We start from the raw sequence: 19,118 nt of genomic DNA on the forward strand, positions 1-19,118 counted from the left end.
TTTATCACCATTGATATTTGGGGGGTCATTCAGACCCGCTCGTGAGCAGCAGTATGCTCACAAGCGGGTTGATGTTCCCTCACTGTGCATGCGCATGACGGAGGGAGCTCCATCATGCGCATGCGCGAGACCCGGCGAGCGACGGGCTCTCCATCGTTCTGGGTCTCGCACCAAAGGGGGCGTGCTGTCGATGTTGATTTACAGCACAGACGGAGGCGTTCCCATGGGAATGCCTACCGTCTCAAGCCGGCCCCACTGACATCACTAGTGATGTCAGTGGGAGTGATTTTGGCTCTGATAGAGCCAAAATCACTCCATGGCTTGCGGCAGCGAGACCCTACCACAGGGTCTCCGTCGTAAGCCCGATGGTCACGATGGTCAAGACCATTGCGACCATCATCATGGATGCTCGCTATAGCTGTGGGTGGTAACCCACAGCTATGCGAGTGTCCATGAGGACGCTCCAAAAAAAGGTAGGAGGGCCCTGATTCAGAGCGAGCGCTCTGGTCAAAGCGTTCAGCTCTGAATCAGGCCCTTGGTCTTAAGTGTTTCCAGTCTTTCCTTACTCAACACAATTAATATAATTGTCCCAGCTCTGTTCATTGACTATGAATTCTGTGAAATACAAATTACAAATGCAGTGTGGAGTGGATTTCTGCAGTATAGCAAAGCAAGCAGAACTCAAAGATTATATTGGTAGAAAAATGAAATCAATATGTTATCATAATTTTAACATGAGAATGTAAATATGGTCATTATGTGGACATCATATTGACATTTCACTTGTCGACACCGATGAAATGTCAACATGGTCACAATGTCAACAATTAATTTGCAATTTGTCACTAATACTAGCCCTAACACAAACCCCTAAAACTTACCCTAACCCTAATCCTAACCCCTAGCCCTATTGTGAATGTAAATAATTTTTTTGCGTCAACATTTCATATTTTGACATTCTGTCCTTGTTGCTGCCGCGTCTTGTTGGACGATGGTGCTCCTGGTGGTTCTATTAGGCCTGTTGCTGGGAGACAGAGACGCCATGCTGTCAACTCATGAAAGTCCTCCCATTCAGCTGTACGTCATCTCTGACAGGTCTGGATTGGTTCTTCCTCCGTTTTCTTTCCTGTTGATGCGTTGCTTGGATGCTGTTGATATCATCTTACACGTGTTTCCGGTTCCATAGAGTTGTTATCTCTCATTGTGATCTTCCAGAGTCTCCAGTTCTGAGTCTGTTGTGTCTTGTGTCAAGTAAAATCCCAACGGCCCAGTCCGCACTTGCAGTGTCTGAGGTTCCAGCTATCTCCGCTGTAGAGTGCCTCCAGTTTCCCAGTGCCTTATCATACTCCGGCAGCACAGTCCGCATTACAGTGTCTGAGGGTCTCCAGCATTACACCATGACTACCTCTGCTGTATAGTGGACCCATCATCTCACAGTCGCCGCACCACTTCCCGGTTGCATTTTCCACAGTGCAGCATCTGAGTGGACTCAGGGCCTGATTCAGACCCGGACGCTATTTGCATCCGCTCGCTGGCTAAAAGGGGCTGGCTATTTAAATCATTCTCTCGCACTGCATCGCGTAAAGCCGCCCACTAAGTAATAGCGAGCGGCCGCACTATGCGCTCGCACCTGTATAAAGACGCTCATTTGACACTCGCAACACACGTCATCTCTGGCAATTGTAGGATTAATCGGGAACACCACAAGATTGCAGGCAGTTCTGGCTAAAATACAACCCAGTCATGTTTGTAATGACGCTACTTTGCTAATTATGCACACCCACTAAAAACGCTGTTCTGACGGTCGGGCATGCCTGCGTTCGCACATCTACACCCCCGTTTTCAAGCACCTTCCCTGTTACCACCCACAATCTGTCACTCAAAATAGCGGCCCGACTGTGGGCTATGGGTGAGCACTTTCCCATCGCAATGTCTGGTTCGCACACGTGCATTGCGACTCATATGCATGCGCAGATTGTGAAAAATCGCTCAATGCGAGCGAGCGCAGCATAGCGTCTGCATCTGAACCAGGCCCGCAGTCTTAACTTCAAAGTTATCTCCACTTCTCTGCATCTCCAGTTGCCATAGTTGCCACACCACTTCCCAGCAGCATTATATTGCATTTCTGCGTCAAAGTGGACTAAGTCAAACATCAAAGTAACCATCGCTGCTTTGCATCTAGGAACATCTTCAGTCATCCAGACTGCAACTTGGCAGCTAGGCCACATCCTTGCCAAGTGTCTCCAGCCCTCAAGGCTGCTACATGGCCACCTAATCGCCATCCTTGCCAAGTGTCTCCAGCCCTCAAGGCTGCTACATGACCACCCAGTCGCCATATTTGCCAACTGTCACCAGCCCTCAAGGCTGCTATGTGACCACCCGGTCACCACCCTTGCCAAGAATTTCCAGCCCTCAAGGCTGCTACGTGACGACCAGGTCATGATCCTTGCCAAGTATCTCCAGCCCTCAAAGCTGCTACATGACCACCAGGTCATCATCTTTGCCATGTGTCTATAGCCCTCAAGGTTGCTACATGACCACCAGATCTCCACCTTGTCAAACTTCTCCAGCATTCGGTTGATCCCATCGCTCCAATAATCCTCAGCACTATTGCCTTCCTTATGGGTGAATCTCACCTGGGATTGATTACATTATCACTGGCCACAAAAAATATTAGAATATTATCAATAGTGTCTGAAGACTGCTATCATGGAACCCATCCGAAACCCAGGCCAGATCCTCACTGCTCTGATTCAGGCTTTGACTCAGAAGGTTCAGGAACTTTTCCTACAGGTCAAGGAATCACATGCCACCTCCACCCAAGCAGCAATCGGCGAACCCAGGTTAAATTTTCCAGTCTGATTTTCTGGCAAACGCAAGGACTTTATGAATTTCAAAGAGAGCTGCAAACTATATTTCAGACTATGACCAGGATCCTCTGGTTCTGAAACTCACTGAGTGGGTATTATAATTTCATTACTACAGAGTGATCCCCAAACCTAGGTGTTTGGTCTTCCCTCCATGTCAGTGCACTTCAAACTGTGGACACCTTCTTCTCTGCACTAGGTCTCCTCTATGATGATCCAGATAAGATGGCAATGGCTGAAGCTAGCCTTCGATCATTAAACCAAGGGCAAGTGGTCAGTCGACTGTGGATGGAATGACCCTGCGCTTCAGAGTCAGTTTCGCTTGGGTCTTTCAGACCAGATCAATGATATTTTAGTACAGCATTCGGCTCCAGAGTCTTTGGATGATCTTATGGACCTGGTCATTCACATTGACCGATGACTTCGGGAATGAAGATTGGAGAAAGAACTCTCCACATCTTCTCCACAGTCACTGGTCTTGGTGACACCTCCTGACCAAGGGGAGCCCATGTAATTAGGAGCCTGCCATTTGTCCTCTGAAGAGAAGCACAGGAGATGGTCCCAATGTCTTTGGCTTTACTGTTGAGGAAAAGGACATACTGTCCTTGTTTTGTCCAGTCAAGTCGGGAAAAGGCAAGTCTCTCCCAATACCTCAGTCCTTATCCCACAGTAATCCAGGTGAATAATCAGCAAGTTTCCATTACTGCCTTCCTGGACAGCAGTGCAGCTAACAACTTTATGGATATTTCCTTCTTCAATACCCTAGGACTAGTGGCCGATCCCTTATCACAACCTTTTTCAGTTAAAGACCTGGCTGGGAAGGAACTGTCCAAAGTTGCAGTTAACTCCCAGATGCCTTCCATGCAGTTGTCAGTGGGAGCTTTATGTTCCAAGGATATAACTTTCCTGCTGCTTCAGTGTCCTCTGATGCCACTGGTTTTGGGGCTATCATGGCTCAGGAGACATAATCCCATCATCCACTGGCAGACTGGAGAGATTATTAAATGAGGAACTTCCTGCTCTTCTCAATGTCTCACTCTTCCTGTTCGCCTGGCTACCACAATCCAGTCTGAATTGTCTTCCAAGATTCCTGCGCCTTATCGTGATTTGGCCAAGGATTTTTCCAAGAAAAAAGCAGACACTCTTCCTCCTCATCGCCCGTATGACTGTGCCATTGACTTGCTTCACGAAACAAGACTTCCCAAAGGCAGGCTGTACGCAATATCTATACCGGAAAGAAAGGTGATGCAAGAATACATTCAAGATTCTTTGGAGAAGAGTTTTATTCGACCATCTAATTCTCCGGTTGGGGCAGGCTTTTATTTTCTGCAGAAAAAAGATGAATCCCTCCAACCGTGTATTGACTTTTTGGGTTTGAACAACATCACCGTTAACTCCTTCCTGTTGCCTCTTACTTCTGTCTTGCTTGATCAGCTTCGTGAAGCATCCATCTTCTCCAAGATTGATTTGAGGGGAGCATATAATCTAGTCCAGATCAAGGAGGGTGACAAATGGAAGATGGTCTTCAACACCCTCTCCAGTCACTATGAATACCTTTTTATGCCATTCGGTCTATCTAACACCCCAGCTGTCTTCCAGGACTTCAATAATGACATGCTGAGAGATTATATTTGTGGTTGTCTGCCTTGACAACATCCTTATTTATTCAAACTCTCTGCAAGATTATCATCAGCACACGAGGCAGGTGCTACAGAGACTCCTGGAGAACAAGTTATATGCTAAACCAGAGAAGTGTGAATTCAAGATCCAAGAATTATCCTTCCTGGGGAATATCATCTCATCCTAAGGGTTCTCTATGGATCCAGACAAAGTCAAGCCATCCTGTATTGGGTTCAGGCTACCACCTTGAAAGCCATGAAATGTTTCTTCGGCTTTGCCAATTATTACAGGAGATTTATCAAATCTTTCTCATCCATTGTCGCTCCTATTGTGGAGCTTACTAAGAAAGTGGCCAAAGTTGTCAACTGGCCACTTAAGACTCTTCAAGCCTTCAACTCACTGAAGTCTGCTCTCATTTCTGCTCCAGTCCTCTGACATCCCAATCTGGATCTCCAGATGCTTCCGAGTTTGGCGTGGGTGCTATTTTATCTCAGAAAGAACTTGGAGTAAATAAGTTGCATCCTTGCGCCTGCTTCTCATGGAAATTCACTTCAGCCGAGAGAAATTATGATGTCAGTAATCAAGAACTTTTGGCTATCAAGTGAGCATTTGAAGACTTTAGTCACTGGCTAGAAAGAGCAAATCATGTAATCACTGTATTAACGGATCACAAGAACTTGTCATACATTGAGACCGCTAAGAGGTTAAATGCCAGACAAGCACAGTGGGCATTGTTTTTACTAACCTCAACTACTTCATTTATTTTTGACCCAGCTCCAAGAACCTCAAAGCAGATGCACTGTCACTAAGTTTCCAACCTGTCCAGCCTCTCACTGTCTTTTAGGCCTATTGCTGAGAGACCGTCTTTCCTGCATCTAATGTCCATTTTGCCTTGACCAGGAGTTTAGCGGATGCTCTCAATGTCTGTCAGTCTGAAGCTCCATCTGAGAAACCACCAAAAGTGTTTTGTTTCTCTTAGAGGTTTCTTTAGGCCATCCTGTGGGATTTCAATTCATCCAAAGCAGTTGGTCATCCAGGTATCTCTAAAACTGCTGAGTTACTATCTCGCTCAGTTTGGTGGCAATCCATGATCCAAGATGTTCGTGAATTATTGTTGGCCTGTGACATCCACCAATGGACGCAGAAGTTGGGTCCTAAATTCATAGGGCCTTTTAGAATCATCTCCCAGATTAATCTGGTGGCCTTCCATCTGAAGTTGCCCAACCCCCTCAAAATCAATAACACATTTCATTGCTCTCTGCTTAAGCCGGTGTTTTCTTCCAGGTTCGGCTTCAGATGGCCAGTTAGACCATCCCTTGTCCTTATACAGGGACATCAAGAATTTATTGTTGAAAAAATCTTGGATTCCAGATTTTCACATGGGGTCTTTAGTTCCTGATTCACTGGAGAGGGTATGGGCCAGAGGAGTGAGCCTGGGTTCCCGAGAGAGGTTTACATGCTCTTGCCTTAATAAGTAAAAAAATTCAGAACTTTCCTGATAAACCTGGGTCTAGGAGTTCCTTAACCCCTCATCAAGGACGGGCTACTGTCACAAACTGCCGCTGCATCTTGTTGGACAATGGTGCTCCTGGTGGTTCTCTTTAGCCTGTTGCTGGGAGACAGAGATGCCTCACTGTCAACTCATGAAGTCCTCACATTCGGCTGTACGTCATCTCTGTTGAGTCTGGATTGGTTCTTCCTCCTTTTTTTTTCCTGCTGATGCATTGCTCAGATACCGGTGATAGCATCTTACACGTTTCTGGTTCCATAAAGTTGGTATCTCTCATTGTGATCTTCTAGCATCTCCAGTTCTGAGTCTGTTGTGTCTTTTGCCAAGTAACATCCTGGCAGCCCAGTCTGCATTGCAGCATTTGAGGCTCCAGCATAACATTGTGGCTATCTCCACTGTAAAGTGCCTCCAGCTTCCCAGTACCATATCATACTCCAGTGGCACAGTCTGCATTACAGCAACTGAGGGTCACCAGCCTTACATCGTGACTACCTCCACTGTATAGTGGACCCATCATATCACAGTTGCTGCACCACTTCCCAGCAGCATTTACCACAGTGCAGCATCTGAGTGGACTCAGCCTTAACATCACAACTATCTCTGCTGCTCTGCATCTCCAGTTACCACAGTTGCCGCACCACTTCCCGGCGGCATTAACCACAGTGAAGCATCTGAGTGAGTGGACTCAGTCTTAACTTCACAGTTATCTCTGCTGCTCTGTGTCTCCAGTCGCCACAGTTGCCACACCACTTCCCAGCAGCATTATTCTCATTTTTGCTTCAAAGTGGACTAAGTCAAACATCAAAGTAACCATCGCTTTGCATCTAGGAACATCTTCAGTCATCCAGACTGCAACTTGGTGAGTAGGTCACATCCTTGTCAAGTGTCTCCAGCCATCAAGGCTGCTACGTGACCACCCGGTCCCCATCCTTGAAAAGTGTCTCCAGCCCTCAAGCCTGCTATGTGACCACCCGGTTGCTATTTTTGCCAAGAGTCTCCATCTCTCAAAGCTGCTACATGACCACCCGGTCACCACCCTTACCAAGTATCTCCAGCCCTCAAGGCTGCTACATGACCACCAGGTCATCATCCTTGCCAAGAATCTCCAGCCCTCAAGGCTGCTACTTGACCACCAGTTCACCATCCTATTTAAGTATCTCCTGCCTTCAAGGCTGCTATGTGACCACCAAATCTCCACTTTGACAAATTTCTCCAGCTTTGGGCTACAACTGCACTATCCTTTGGTTGATCCCATCGCTCAAATAATTGTCAGCTCTATTGCCTTCCTCAGGGGTGAATCTCTCCAGGGGTTCATTAGAGTCGACATTTTCCAGATTTTCACATTAGATATCAACATTTTAACAATGTCAACATCTTAACTGCCGACATTGTGAATGTTGTCATAGTGAGCACTGACTATATGACTGCGTACCCTATGAGAAAGCTTGTCAATCCAAATATATTTCATGAAAACAGTTGGGGAGTTTTTGTATTAAGATTAAGGATCATGTAAAGTTTAAGGATAGTATTAAAGAGAAATAACAATCAAGCCCTCAGAAAATGTTTTTACACTCACACAGGCATTTTTATTTGAACTATTGTAAACAGTCGTGCATGTAGTCTTTTTACTTACCGGGATGCTCTATGAACTGTGGGCTCAATTCAGACCCGCTCGCTAGATGCGTATGCAAATTCGGCTGTGTGACAGCAAGGCAGGCGATCGCACTGCAAGGCATAAGCATGCCCACTATGTCTTGGCATGCGATCGCTCTGTGTATGCAGATACCCACTAGCCTGTCTCCCACTTGTGCACGTCATCTCCAGGATGTGTATGCAACCATCGGTAACATCGGGTACCATCGGAAGTGAACGCAGTGCTTTTGGTTGACCAAACCCTACCGCAAGTACTGTGAGCACTTCAGTGTAAAATTCAGCCAGGTGAGATGTACTATGATGCTGCCCGTTAATTATGCATGCCTCTGAAATGGCGTTAAGACGGTCAGGCATGCCTGCATCACACCTCCACTCCCCCGTTTCTATCGGCCAGCCCATGTCACCACCCACAAATGGCTTCTCCTGTCACTCATTCTGCAGGGCTGTCTATACGCGGCGAGCATATGCATGCGCAGCATGCAAACAATCGGCTGGCTGTGTGCAAACGCATCCTAGCGAGCGGGTCTGAATCAGGCTCTGTGTGCGTATGCCAAAGATGCATGCAAAAAAATGGACATGGGCTCGTGTCACATGGGCATGGCCATGCATCCAGGCAGAGCCGGCCCTAGGCATAGGCATAATAAGCTTATGCCTAGGGGCAACTTGAATGCCTAGGGGCATTGAAGGCTCTACCGCTGCCGCGATCGGAGCTTCGCGACCAGGTCCCCATTACTTAAATGGTTGGAGTCAGAGCAGACCTGCTTCAGCTGCTCCGGCTCCACCAACATAACAGCCACCCCCCGCCACGCCCCGGCTCCTTGTTATGACACGGCGCGCGTGATGTCATACGCGCTGTGTCATAACAAGGGGCCGGGCTGCTGGATGGAGAGGATCGAGAGGAGCCGCGGAGAAGAAGCAGCTAAGGTAAGTGGCGGCTCTGGGGTGGGGAGGCTGAGACACGCACTGGGGCTGGGGGGAGGTTGAGATGCACTGGGGCTTGGGGTGAGGCTGAGACACACACTGGGGCTGGGGGGGAAGGCTGAGACATGCACTGGGGCTGGGGCTGGGAAGGCTGAGACATGCACTGGGGCTGGGGGGGAGGCTGAGACACGCACTGGGGCTGGGGGGAGAAGGCTGAGACACACTGGGGCTGGAGGGGGAAGGCTGAGACACACACTGGGGCTGGGGGGGAGAAAGAGGCTGACACGCTGGGGGTGGGGGGAAAGAGGCTGACATACTGGGGCTGGGAAACATGCTGGAAGGGAGAATGATGCTGACACACCCTGGGGCTGGGGGGAGAATGAGGCTGACACAGTGGGGGAATGGTGCCGAGAGACACACTGGGTTTAAGGGAATGGTGCTGAGACACATACTAGGTCTGGGGGAATGGGGCTGGTGGAACTGCAAGGTGGGGTGCCGGCCTTTTATTACGTATATATTTATATATATATATTAATACATGCTAGGGGCATCAGCCAAAATTTTGCCTAGGGCACCGAATTGGCTAGGGCCGGCTCTGCATCCAGGAGTGCGGCCAAGAACTGTGATTCGCTCAGCATTGCAGCTATTTGTGCCAGTGGTAGGAGAATGGCTACTAATTTCTTAATTGTACGTTGTACTGGCCCATATCACCTTACTTGCACCACTGACTGTAAAGAAATCAACATGGGTCTGCACCACTTGCAACTTGTACAAAATGCAGCAACCAGGCTGTTAAATAAACAGTCCTGTTCTTTCCACTTAACACCCATTTTACATTCGCTTCACTGGCTACCTGAAAGATGGCAAACCTGATTCAAGATTGGCTCCCTGACTTTCAAATTCCTACATAACATTGGTCCAATTTACCTGAAGTAGGTTCTGAAGGTACTAGTAGTAGTACCTAGAATCTCCCATATTTCATGTGGAGGTCAGACCTTTAAATTGCTGCTCTATGGAACTCTCTTCCTCACCCACTTTGAGAAGCTTCCACACTAGACACTTGCAAAAGCAGACTTAAGTCTTACCTGTTTAGTCAAGCATTAATGTTAACATGAATTATTTAACATTAATGTTTCTTTAGTTTCTAAAAAAAAAAACCACCCAAATGCTTAGCATTCTTTTTTGTATTCTATTAATACTACAGTTAAGTTTATGTTGTATCATGTGTTTTTAATCTACAAATGTCAAGCACCTTGAGTCTTATTGTATGTATGCAGATGTGAGTGTCTAAGTAAGTTTTTTGTTGGTGAAACCATATGGATATGAGGTTGAGGATAAGTATAATTGCTGCAATTTGACATGTGGCTTCTTTGTAGTTTTATTGCCATTCAGTAATGTGTAACTGTTTTTCTTATAGGAAAAGGTGAACATGGGAAGCCATATCCTGTTAGTGAGCTAGATCAAGATGACATAGCTTATCGAGAAAATGGCTTCAATATATATGTTAGCAACAATATTGCATTGGAGAGATCCCTGCCTGACATTCGACATCCTAAGTAAGTTGACCTTCCTATTAAATTATCCATTAAATAATAACAGAAATAAATATTAAAAATTGTTTAAAGTAAAATTTTCATCAAATCAATTCAGCCATGTATTGCTTTGTGTCCTTGTTTAATTTAATTGATGTAGTGGCTGGCAGACAGATCGTTTTGGAAATTGGTGATTCTTGGCATTTTAAATAGACCTATGTAATTTAAATGTTAAGATTCCACATAGTTTCATTATATAAAACATCTTACTGAAACTGATTAAATAAGTAATTATGGGGTCACATAGCCATCCAATAAAACTGATGAACGGAAATGAGACCAGTTATATTAAAGCTTCTTTTTGCAAAAACTGTTGTTACATATCACTAGAAAAAAGTGACAAATACAATGCTGGTGTGAAGCATGCAGAATTTGTAGGACAAAATGGAAAAACATATTAATATGGTATATTTTTTATAATCTAATTATGGTCCCACTCCAAGGCCTGTGGTCTGTGATCCAACTCCATTCTCTAACCATATCTCTTTTACATGAAAGTCAATGTTGAACTACCATTAACCCCTTTGCTGCCATGGACGAGTGGGACTAAGCACTGCAGGGGTTCTAATGAGGTGGGAGACTAACCTAAAAGTCCACCCTTTCAATTGCTGTCACTCAGACCCTTCATCCCTTTGAGCCCTCTGATGGTTTAATAAACTCATCATTTTAGTTATATCTCCTCAATCATCTTTTAAACCACTGGTATATTTTTAACAGATACTTGCACCATCAGTCTTTACTCTCCTTTAGGCCTCACACTGAGGTGATTTTTGTGGGGGGGGGTAGGAACAGTGTCGTACTGGGGCATAAAGGGCCCTCCAGGTGAATGCAGTAGTAGGGGCCCATGCTTACGGGGTGTGGTCATCCACCAGAGGGGGTGTGGCCAGCCACCACAGTTGGCTAACCATTAGGCAAATATTGGTTTAGTTTCTATAGGAGAAAGCCAAGAACCAATGTTTTTCAGTGGTCCTGCTCCACAAGGTAACTGACCCTCCAATAGAGTAACAGTGTACAGTTCAGTGCACAGTCTAGAACAGGACCCCTAGAAGAGGGGTTGGGGCCCTCAGGTAGTGGGTGCCACCGGGGATTTCCCCTGTTCCCCTGTGGGCCAGTCCGACCCTGGGGAGGAATAAGAACAAGGTAACAATTACTACAAAAATGTATTAAATTTAAAGTCCAATATCTGAATGAAGCAAATATTTTTTTACTTTAATTACATTCACACTGCTGTAAATTGCCTAAAATTTCATTCATAACTTATGTTCCATCTATATTTCCACTGTATTTTCTTCAACTATACTCTGTACCAATTCACACTCTCAATATCACTAACTGCTCTACAATTATTGACTTCCTATCTCATGTGTCAAGTGTTCCCTACACTTCTTAGATTGTAATCTTGTCTGTGTAGGGCCATTATTATTTCCTGTTTAAAATAATTTTACTTGATTTGGTTGTATAATGTTTCCCTCAATGTACAGATCAGATAAGCTAGGACTTTACTGTTTTGATAGTACTTTCTAAACAAAGGGACAATCTTAATGCATCTTTAAGGAGTGACCACATGGGGTCTGATTTAATGAAGATCTTTAAACATTCATTTGGCATAAGGTTTTAAAATACCATTCCAGAAAATGTGTATGAACTCATCAGACACGTTCGCTGCTGCAAATTGCTGAATTAGCAGGGTCCTAAACAAGTCATGCACAACAAAGGCATATCTTGTCTAAAGGCAGATAATTATCATATACAAAAGGTCAAGCCCCCATTTAAATAATGTTCCCCATTTTATCTGTCCATTTAATTTAAAAGTTTTTCACCTCATCAACTCCTTCAATGGCATCAAATTAATATAAAATTTACATTAAGATCATTATTACACTTAGCAAGCCATTAGCTGGTCAACATCACATGGTCCATCCTCTGGTGACATTAGAGGTTTATTAGAAGAGAGAGAAATTTTAATGAAGTTTTATTTCATTATTTCATTGGTCACTGCTTGATCTCACTACAGGAGTAATAGTTTATTTTCTTTACCATATCCATTATAACCAGACTCACTGTGTCCAGACTATGGCCCTCATTCAGAGTCGATCATAAGCGGCCGCTCGGTCGTACGCCTAATGACTGCAAAACTGAAAAAGGAAGAGATCGCAATGCCGGTCGGTCGCAACCAAAGTGACGCCCATATGTGAACAATACACCTCCTCTAGCTAGCGAGTGATAGCAGCTAGCGATCGAGTCAATCATTGTCAGTCATTGTCAGTCGCTGTATGTTAATTTTCTTCTGATGGTTGCGGCCGCTTGTGTTGTGTGCAAATTACACCAAAAATTAACAAAAAAACGCATAGAATAAGCCATCCCCAAGAAATATATTTATTCTTATTATTCGCTAATGCAAACGCAGCTGAATCAATTACATGCCTTTCATGTCGATCAACTCTCAGAAGCCACTTCCTGCTCGTAAGCCATACTATCTACAGCTGATTTGGTTCGCAAGGTCTCGTACGCACATGCGCACAACTAACCGTACGCATGCGTGGTTTGGAAACATCGGATGCGTACGACCGAGTGGCCGCTTATGACCGACTCTGAATGAGGTCCTATATGTGGGAAATTGGTCATTTATAGCATCAAAGGGTTTGGAATACATCCACAATCACTTTGGTCACGTTGCTAGCTATGTAATTGTGGTTGTTTTGAACTCAAGGCTGAGTGGTTATTGATCATTTACATAGCCCACTTATTATTTCTTATCATTGGAAATTGAAATCTCATAGGTATGGACTATGGTGCTTTCTGTGTAGCAGTTGACATTTTTTATCAGTTTGCAGATAGTCCATTATTGACTGTAGTCCACAGTCTTTATTAAATATGTATAAATTTAGGATGGGTTTTCTAGTATTTATTGAAGAATTATTATCATGGCATATAGTTCAGCATGTTGAGTGGACCAATCCTGACCAACCTTATGTTTAACAGTGCATAGCAGCAATCAATTGATGACATAAAAACTGAATTAATTAGTTGTTTCTTGTAATTATTGAGCTGTTTGAAAGGTAAAGCCCTTGAAGGGTGACTTGTTATATGGGTGGAGCCCAAGGAGGATTGGGGCATCATATAACACTATGATTGAAAACTACAGCAGTGTGTTTTAGTCCTTATAGCAAACTTTCTAAACCTACAAATTTACAATAACAGTCAGTATTAGCAGTTGCCAAATATTGAGGAAGCTAACTTTTTCCTTGAGCTGTTTGCTAGGCAATTACTGAGGAAATAGAAGAGACACTCAGCACACAGTTGCCCTGTTCTATTGCTGCCTGAAACTGCGAGAGCTTTTGTAGAAATTTTCTCTCACAGAGAAGATCTACATTAATTTTAAGCACTCAAGGGGGTTTCGTTGCAAAAGGCACTCCCTAGCAGGATTACCTTTCCTGTTACATCTTGTGTCCCCACAAGCTGAGACCTCAGTCTCAATTATAAATGTTTGGTTAAAAATTCAAAGAGGGCAAAGTTAAGGGGTTTTGTTAAAGACTGAGGAACAGATTTTGTGTATGGATGGGGATTCTTTTTTTAAAGTAATGTAACTGAAGTCTCAACCCAAAAGCATTATGATTTAATAAAATCATTATTATAACACAAAACATCACAATAGTTAATCTACCATGGAAAGCAGGCATAATTTATTATCCGAGAAATATTTTATTTCATATTTAGCTTCATCAAGCAATAAAGCTACATTTTGTAAGGATTTCTGTGAAAGAATGGTTAGTCATCCTACTCCCAATGAACCCATGCTGAGGTAAAACTATGCCACCACTTGCTATGGAGACATAGTAAATATGGGATTAAGTAGATCAAATCACTGATGTACTGTAGATTGAAGATAAGTAGAAATGTTGTTTCCACTATTGCTGTGCTTTTCAATAATGCTGTATATCTAGAGACTGGAGAATAATCATATTCAAAATTCGTGACTTAGATGGCCAAAATGATTTTGCCACAACAAAATTTGAATTAAAATAAATTCATTAATATAAAGATATAAATACAAGATCATATTTTAACTTTTTTGTATAAGTGAACCATTTTTAAGGTCATAAATACACATATTTAGGTCATAAAAATTCTCAACCCACTGTAGTTATCAATCACTAGGGCATGCCAAAACAAAACATTAAAATGATTATAATTTTTTGTGTACATAGAGTCAGGCAAGATATTAAGAACATTTTAAATAAAACAATTCTTCATATTAATATTATTATTATTATTATTATTATTATTATTATTATCAGTAATAATAATAATAATAATAATAATAATAATAATAATGATAATAGTAATTAAACAATCAAGAAAACAGTAACAGTGCCTCTTTTAATTCACATACAAAAATCCAAAATATAAATTATCAGATATATAGATGACTACTAATACAACTTTTAAACAGAAACCTAGGCTTTTAACTGGCTTGGACCCTGAACTTGGGTGAAGCCGGGGATTTAATACTTACCCCCTTTCACACCAGCAAATGGACCCCAGTTTTTCCCATGTTGTTGCCATTCACACTGGACCCAGGTCTTCCAGTGACCCTGGTCTTCCAATGACCTGGGTGTTCTGTCTCTCAGTGGTCACTTGGAGATGATGTAATCTCCAAACACCCACTGTGCCCTCCAATCAGCTTCTTTTAGTCATGACCTGGATATTTGTGACAAGGTCATGCCTTTCACACAAGAGGCTTCCCGGGTCAGACCCGGGAATAACCCTGGTAACGTCCAGGGGCGAAGTCCCGAGACTTTCAACCTGAGTTGACCCGGCTTGCCCCGGCAAAATACTGGGTCCTTTTCTCTGTCTGAATGGGTATAAGTATTACCAGTGTCTCAATAATAATATTATTATTATTATTATTATTATTATTATTAACCAAATATTGAGTCTACAAATCAGGTCAAGTACACATACTCAGTGGGTCTATAAATATTATAAGTTGCAAACTAAAATAGCTTTTGTAGGTTGAAATAAAGAAGAGAAAATGTGAAGGGCTGCATTTTATTTCTTATAATTAAGGCAGTATTTATTTTGTGCTCAGTTTTTTTATGTAGTGAAGAGAAGGCTTTTCTCTATAACTAGCACAAATAGAAACAAAATTATATATCAGGGTGTACAGTCTCAGTCCACTAAGGCAGTGTATTTTATAGCAATTTCATGTTAGATACCTGTCCTTGCTCACAGTTTTTAAAAGTCTTTTTTTAATGTACTACTTTTTACATTTGCATCTTTTCAATAAACTATGAAGTTGATGCCGTCTTGACCGTAAATCTGTTGGTGTAGTATATATTGTGGGAATTTGCACTGTGCATGCTCAGAAAATAAGTATGCCAAATGCAACTATGCAGAGTCATAAGTAAATGGGGAGCAACAACCTTTGTCATTAAAGAGGCAGAACTGGTGTGGTATAGGCATTTTCACATAGGCAAAGTAGAATGAGAGCATGTCCACATGTTTATTACACCTACTGTAATATACTGTAGGGCAGATGCAAGAGCATGATGATGATGATGATGGCAACTATTAGTAAGACAGGCACATATGCGCCGAGGCAGCTGTATTTTGAAATACCTATCGCTATTAATATGGGAGAAAATGTATTATTTGTACATGCACATTTATTTTTTTAGTAGCTCCAGCTCTACAACAGCCCCTACATGTTATCATGGCAGGTGATAGTTTTATTATTAAACTTGGTAACATTTTGCATGGTGCACTTGAGATGTAAAGTAGCAAACTTCTGTGATTTGTTTATTATGTCGGAGGTGTAGTATTAAAATGATTTGAAGGAATGCCATCATTTCTTATTAAACAAAACATAATAATTCTAAGGTGCACAGCTGCATGTTCACACACCAGTGTTTGCAGAAACCATTGAAGGCACCATTGGGCATACAAGAAACATTAGCCGCCTTGTTGTAGTCTGATCTGCTTGCTTTCTCCTTGCATACTAGTTATAGTCATTCTGTTATCAATAAATTGATGACCAAATTATTCATCTGCTCTTATGTCCGTGTGGTTATTCATGGGAATTTAAGAATGCTATTACACTGTCTAGTAGTACATAGCCAGCATATGCTATATGGGGTTTATACTGTGCCATCCCTTCAGAATCAGGAGTAAAGATTTTGACATACAAGAACTATTTATGTACTCTGTTCCTAGATAAACCTATTTATTCACTGATTTAATTTTTATGCTTTCCTGGTAGCTGCCACTTGGGGTTACTATTCTGCAATATGTAGTTTCCACTGTTGGTATTTTATTAATTTTTTTTGCAACATGTGACTTAAAATGTCTAGTGATGATGGAATTGCTGTATAGGAGAATTCTGGTCATCTGCTGTGTAGAAGTTTATCAGTCACCTGCTCAGCAGAAACAGTATACAGTACATTTCTAAGTATAGTATGATGCTCTCTGCTATGCTGTCTGGGTAATGCTATGAGGATTGAACATTACAGGCACAATTGCTTCAGAAGAAAGAAAAGTTAAATCTTAAATCCCAGCAGCACACATGCATAGTGATAGAAGCTGAACAAAACACTATGAGTAAGAGATTTAGCAGACGATGGCTGTATGGGGAAAATAGGTAAGAGATAATCAAAGGATAGAGAGAAAGGGATTCATTTTAGGGTTGGGTATTTAAACTACAGTACATCCCTCATTTGAATGCTGATCATGACAATATGAAAATATCCCTGCCCTCTCTCTTCCACCTTGTCATGCGTTTGTGTCCTGTGTCAATTGGATTGGGCCTTTGATACTAAGTTACAGAAGTGACAGCTGCAAGTCTACAAAATAGACATTAATTTCACCAATACATGAGAAATAAAGAATTTTTTACTTTTTACTTTATACAAAGGATGAACTAATTATAATTATTCCCTTAAAGTAGTCCTGCATCCTTTTGCTAGCAGTGTCACTGTAACCCAAATTGCAGACAATAAGGAAATTTGGATTAATTAAACCACTTTATTTAAATCTATTCTACATATTTTTAAAGGAGATTTTAATCCACTTGTATCCACTTCATCCGAGAGGAGTGTTATTGATGAGCAGCATGAACAGTTCATGCAAATTGGGCATTCTGACACATTGAACTATTATTATTTTAATTACTGATATTTTTATTTTGTTGGCCGGTCTTCTTTGTCATGCACTTGCCGCCAGAGAGATGACAAGCAGGCACGGCTTGAATATCACATTGCAGCACTGGAAAAGGTCAGCTTTCAAATTGTCATTACTAATGAAAATTATTTACTTAAGAAAATGTAAAGAGAAACCTGGAACTATTGTTTCTCCACTCTCGGTCTCATATATCATTATTAGAGGAAGATAAGAAGAGAGGAAACCATCTTCTTTTATGATCACTCTATTTCCGACCTAGGCTTCTAAGTGCACAAAAAACTTTCAGTCAATCACCATGTTGTGCTGTATCAGTAAGTGATGTTCACAAAAACTTATGCTGGCAGAATGTATTCATTCAGACTACGAGTCAAGGCACTGAGACCTGCACATCCCATTGTGAAGAAAAACCTCAGTGTCAATAGCTGGGTCACACACATTCCTAGTATACTACTTGAATGGCAATATTTTTTCATTTCTTGCAATAAATAGTGGAATTGACTCCGTTGTTGGTGACAAAGAAAACTTGAATATCTTATTGTATGCTATAATTTTCCACATGCGTTAATTTATTCAAATGAATGTAAAAGGTGAAAGTTTCTATGCCCTTTTAGATTGATATGTTATATCAATGGGCCTTATACAGTTTATAGTATGTGTTTACATCAAGGTGAAAAGAACATTGGCATAAAAAACCCATGTAAGCTATAGGGATATGCTGGACTTCTGTTGACTAGCTATGTGATCTTAGGGCCTCATTCAGACCCGCTCACAAGCACTATGTGCTGGCAAGCGGGTCGATTGTGGGGCACAGCGCACGAGCGGCGTGTGCAATTCGAGTGCGCGAGCCCCGGAGCAAGTCAGAAATTCACTCGCTCTGGGGCTCACTGCAAACGGGGCGGCTGACGATGTTGATCAACAGCTCGCCCCATTTTGTAGGAGGGGGGGGCTGGGCAAATGGAGGCGTTCCTGAAGGAACGCCTGCCGTTTGTGGGCAGCCCTACTGACATCACTCGTGATGTCAGTAGTGAGCTTCCTGCTCTATTTGAGCAGGAAGCTCACTCGGGCTTGCGGCAGATGAGACCCTACCACAAGTGTCTCGTCACAAGCCCGATGGTCGCAATAATCTCGACCATCACCTGGCCGCTCACAAAAGCTGTGGGTGGTCACCCACAGCTAAGCGAGTGGCCAGGAGGCTAGGTAAAATAAAAAAGCGGCCACCCTGATTTAGAGCGAGCACTCACTTTTTTCGAGCGCCTCTGAATCAGGCCCTTATTCTGTACTTACCGCCATGTGTCGGTATCCTAACCTTGTTGGGATTCCGGCGTTGGGATTCTGACCGCTGGGACTCTCACCACCGGGATCCTGACTGCCGGCATCCTGATTGCCAGCATCCCGTGCAAATCCTGATTAAGCATGCAGTGTACATAAAATGAAGCCCCCTCTTTTTTTACATGAAACCAGTTCATATAATTTGAGCATATTAAGAAGTCTTTAGTGAAATTTCTCACAAGAGATATTTGTGGTACTGTAAATATATAAAGAATTTCAGTGCACACAGAAACAAACATAGGAGCTAACAAGTTAAAAAAAACAGTGACACTCCGAACCAATTCACAAGTGCGTTGAATAGAAAACTGTACAAAACAGAAATGTACTAGAAATCATGCGTGGAATAGCCTTGTTAAAAACAAATAGTCGTAGTTAACAAGCAGCAAACAAAAACCCCTAAAGCATGTGTAACTAGCAACAGCAGACATGTATTCCCACTACACAAGT

General features: G+C 42.6%; 1 protein-coding gene across 1 annotated transcript in view; it reads left to right on the forward strand.

The window, feature by feature from the left end:
• GALNTL6 (polypeptide N-acetylgalactosaminyltransferase like 6) overlaps nucleotides 1-19,118 on the forward strand; it is a 1,410,303-nt gene that overhangs the window by 476,696 nt on the left and 914,489 nt on the right. Inside the window, exon 3 of the mRNA XM_088448140.1 lies at nucleotides 9,989-10,127. Coding sequence (XP_088304266.1) covers nucleotides 9,989-10,127 — 139 coding nt within the window. The remainder of the gene's footprint in view (nucleotides 1-9,988; nucleotides 10,128-19,118) is intronic.

Source organism: Taudactylus pleione, unplaced genomic scaffold (assembly GCF_031769625.1).
Source record: "Taudactylus pleione unplaced genomic scaffold, aTauple2 ptg000021l, whole genome shotgun sequence".
NCBI lineage: Eukaryota > Metazoa > Chordata > Amphibia > Anura > Myobatrachidae > Taudactylus > Taudactylus pleione.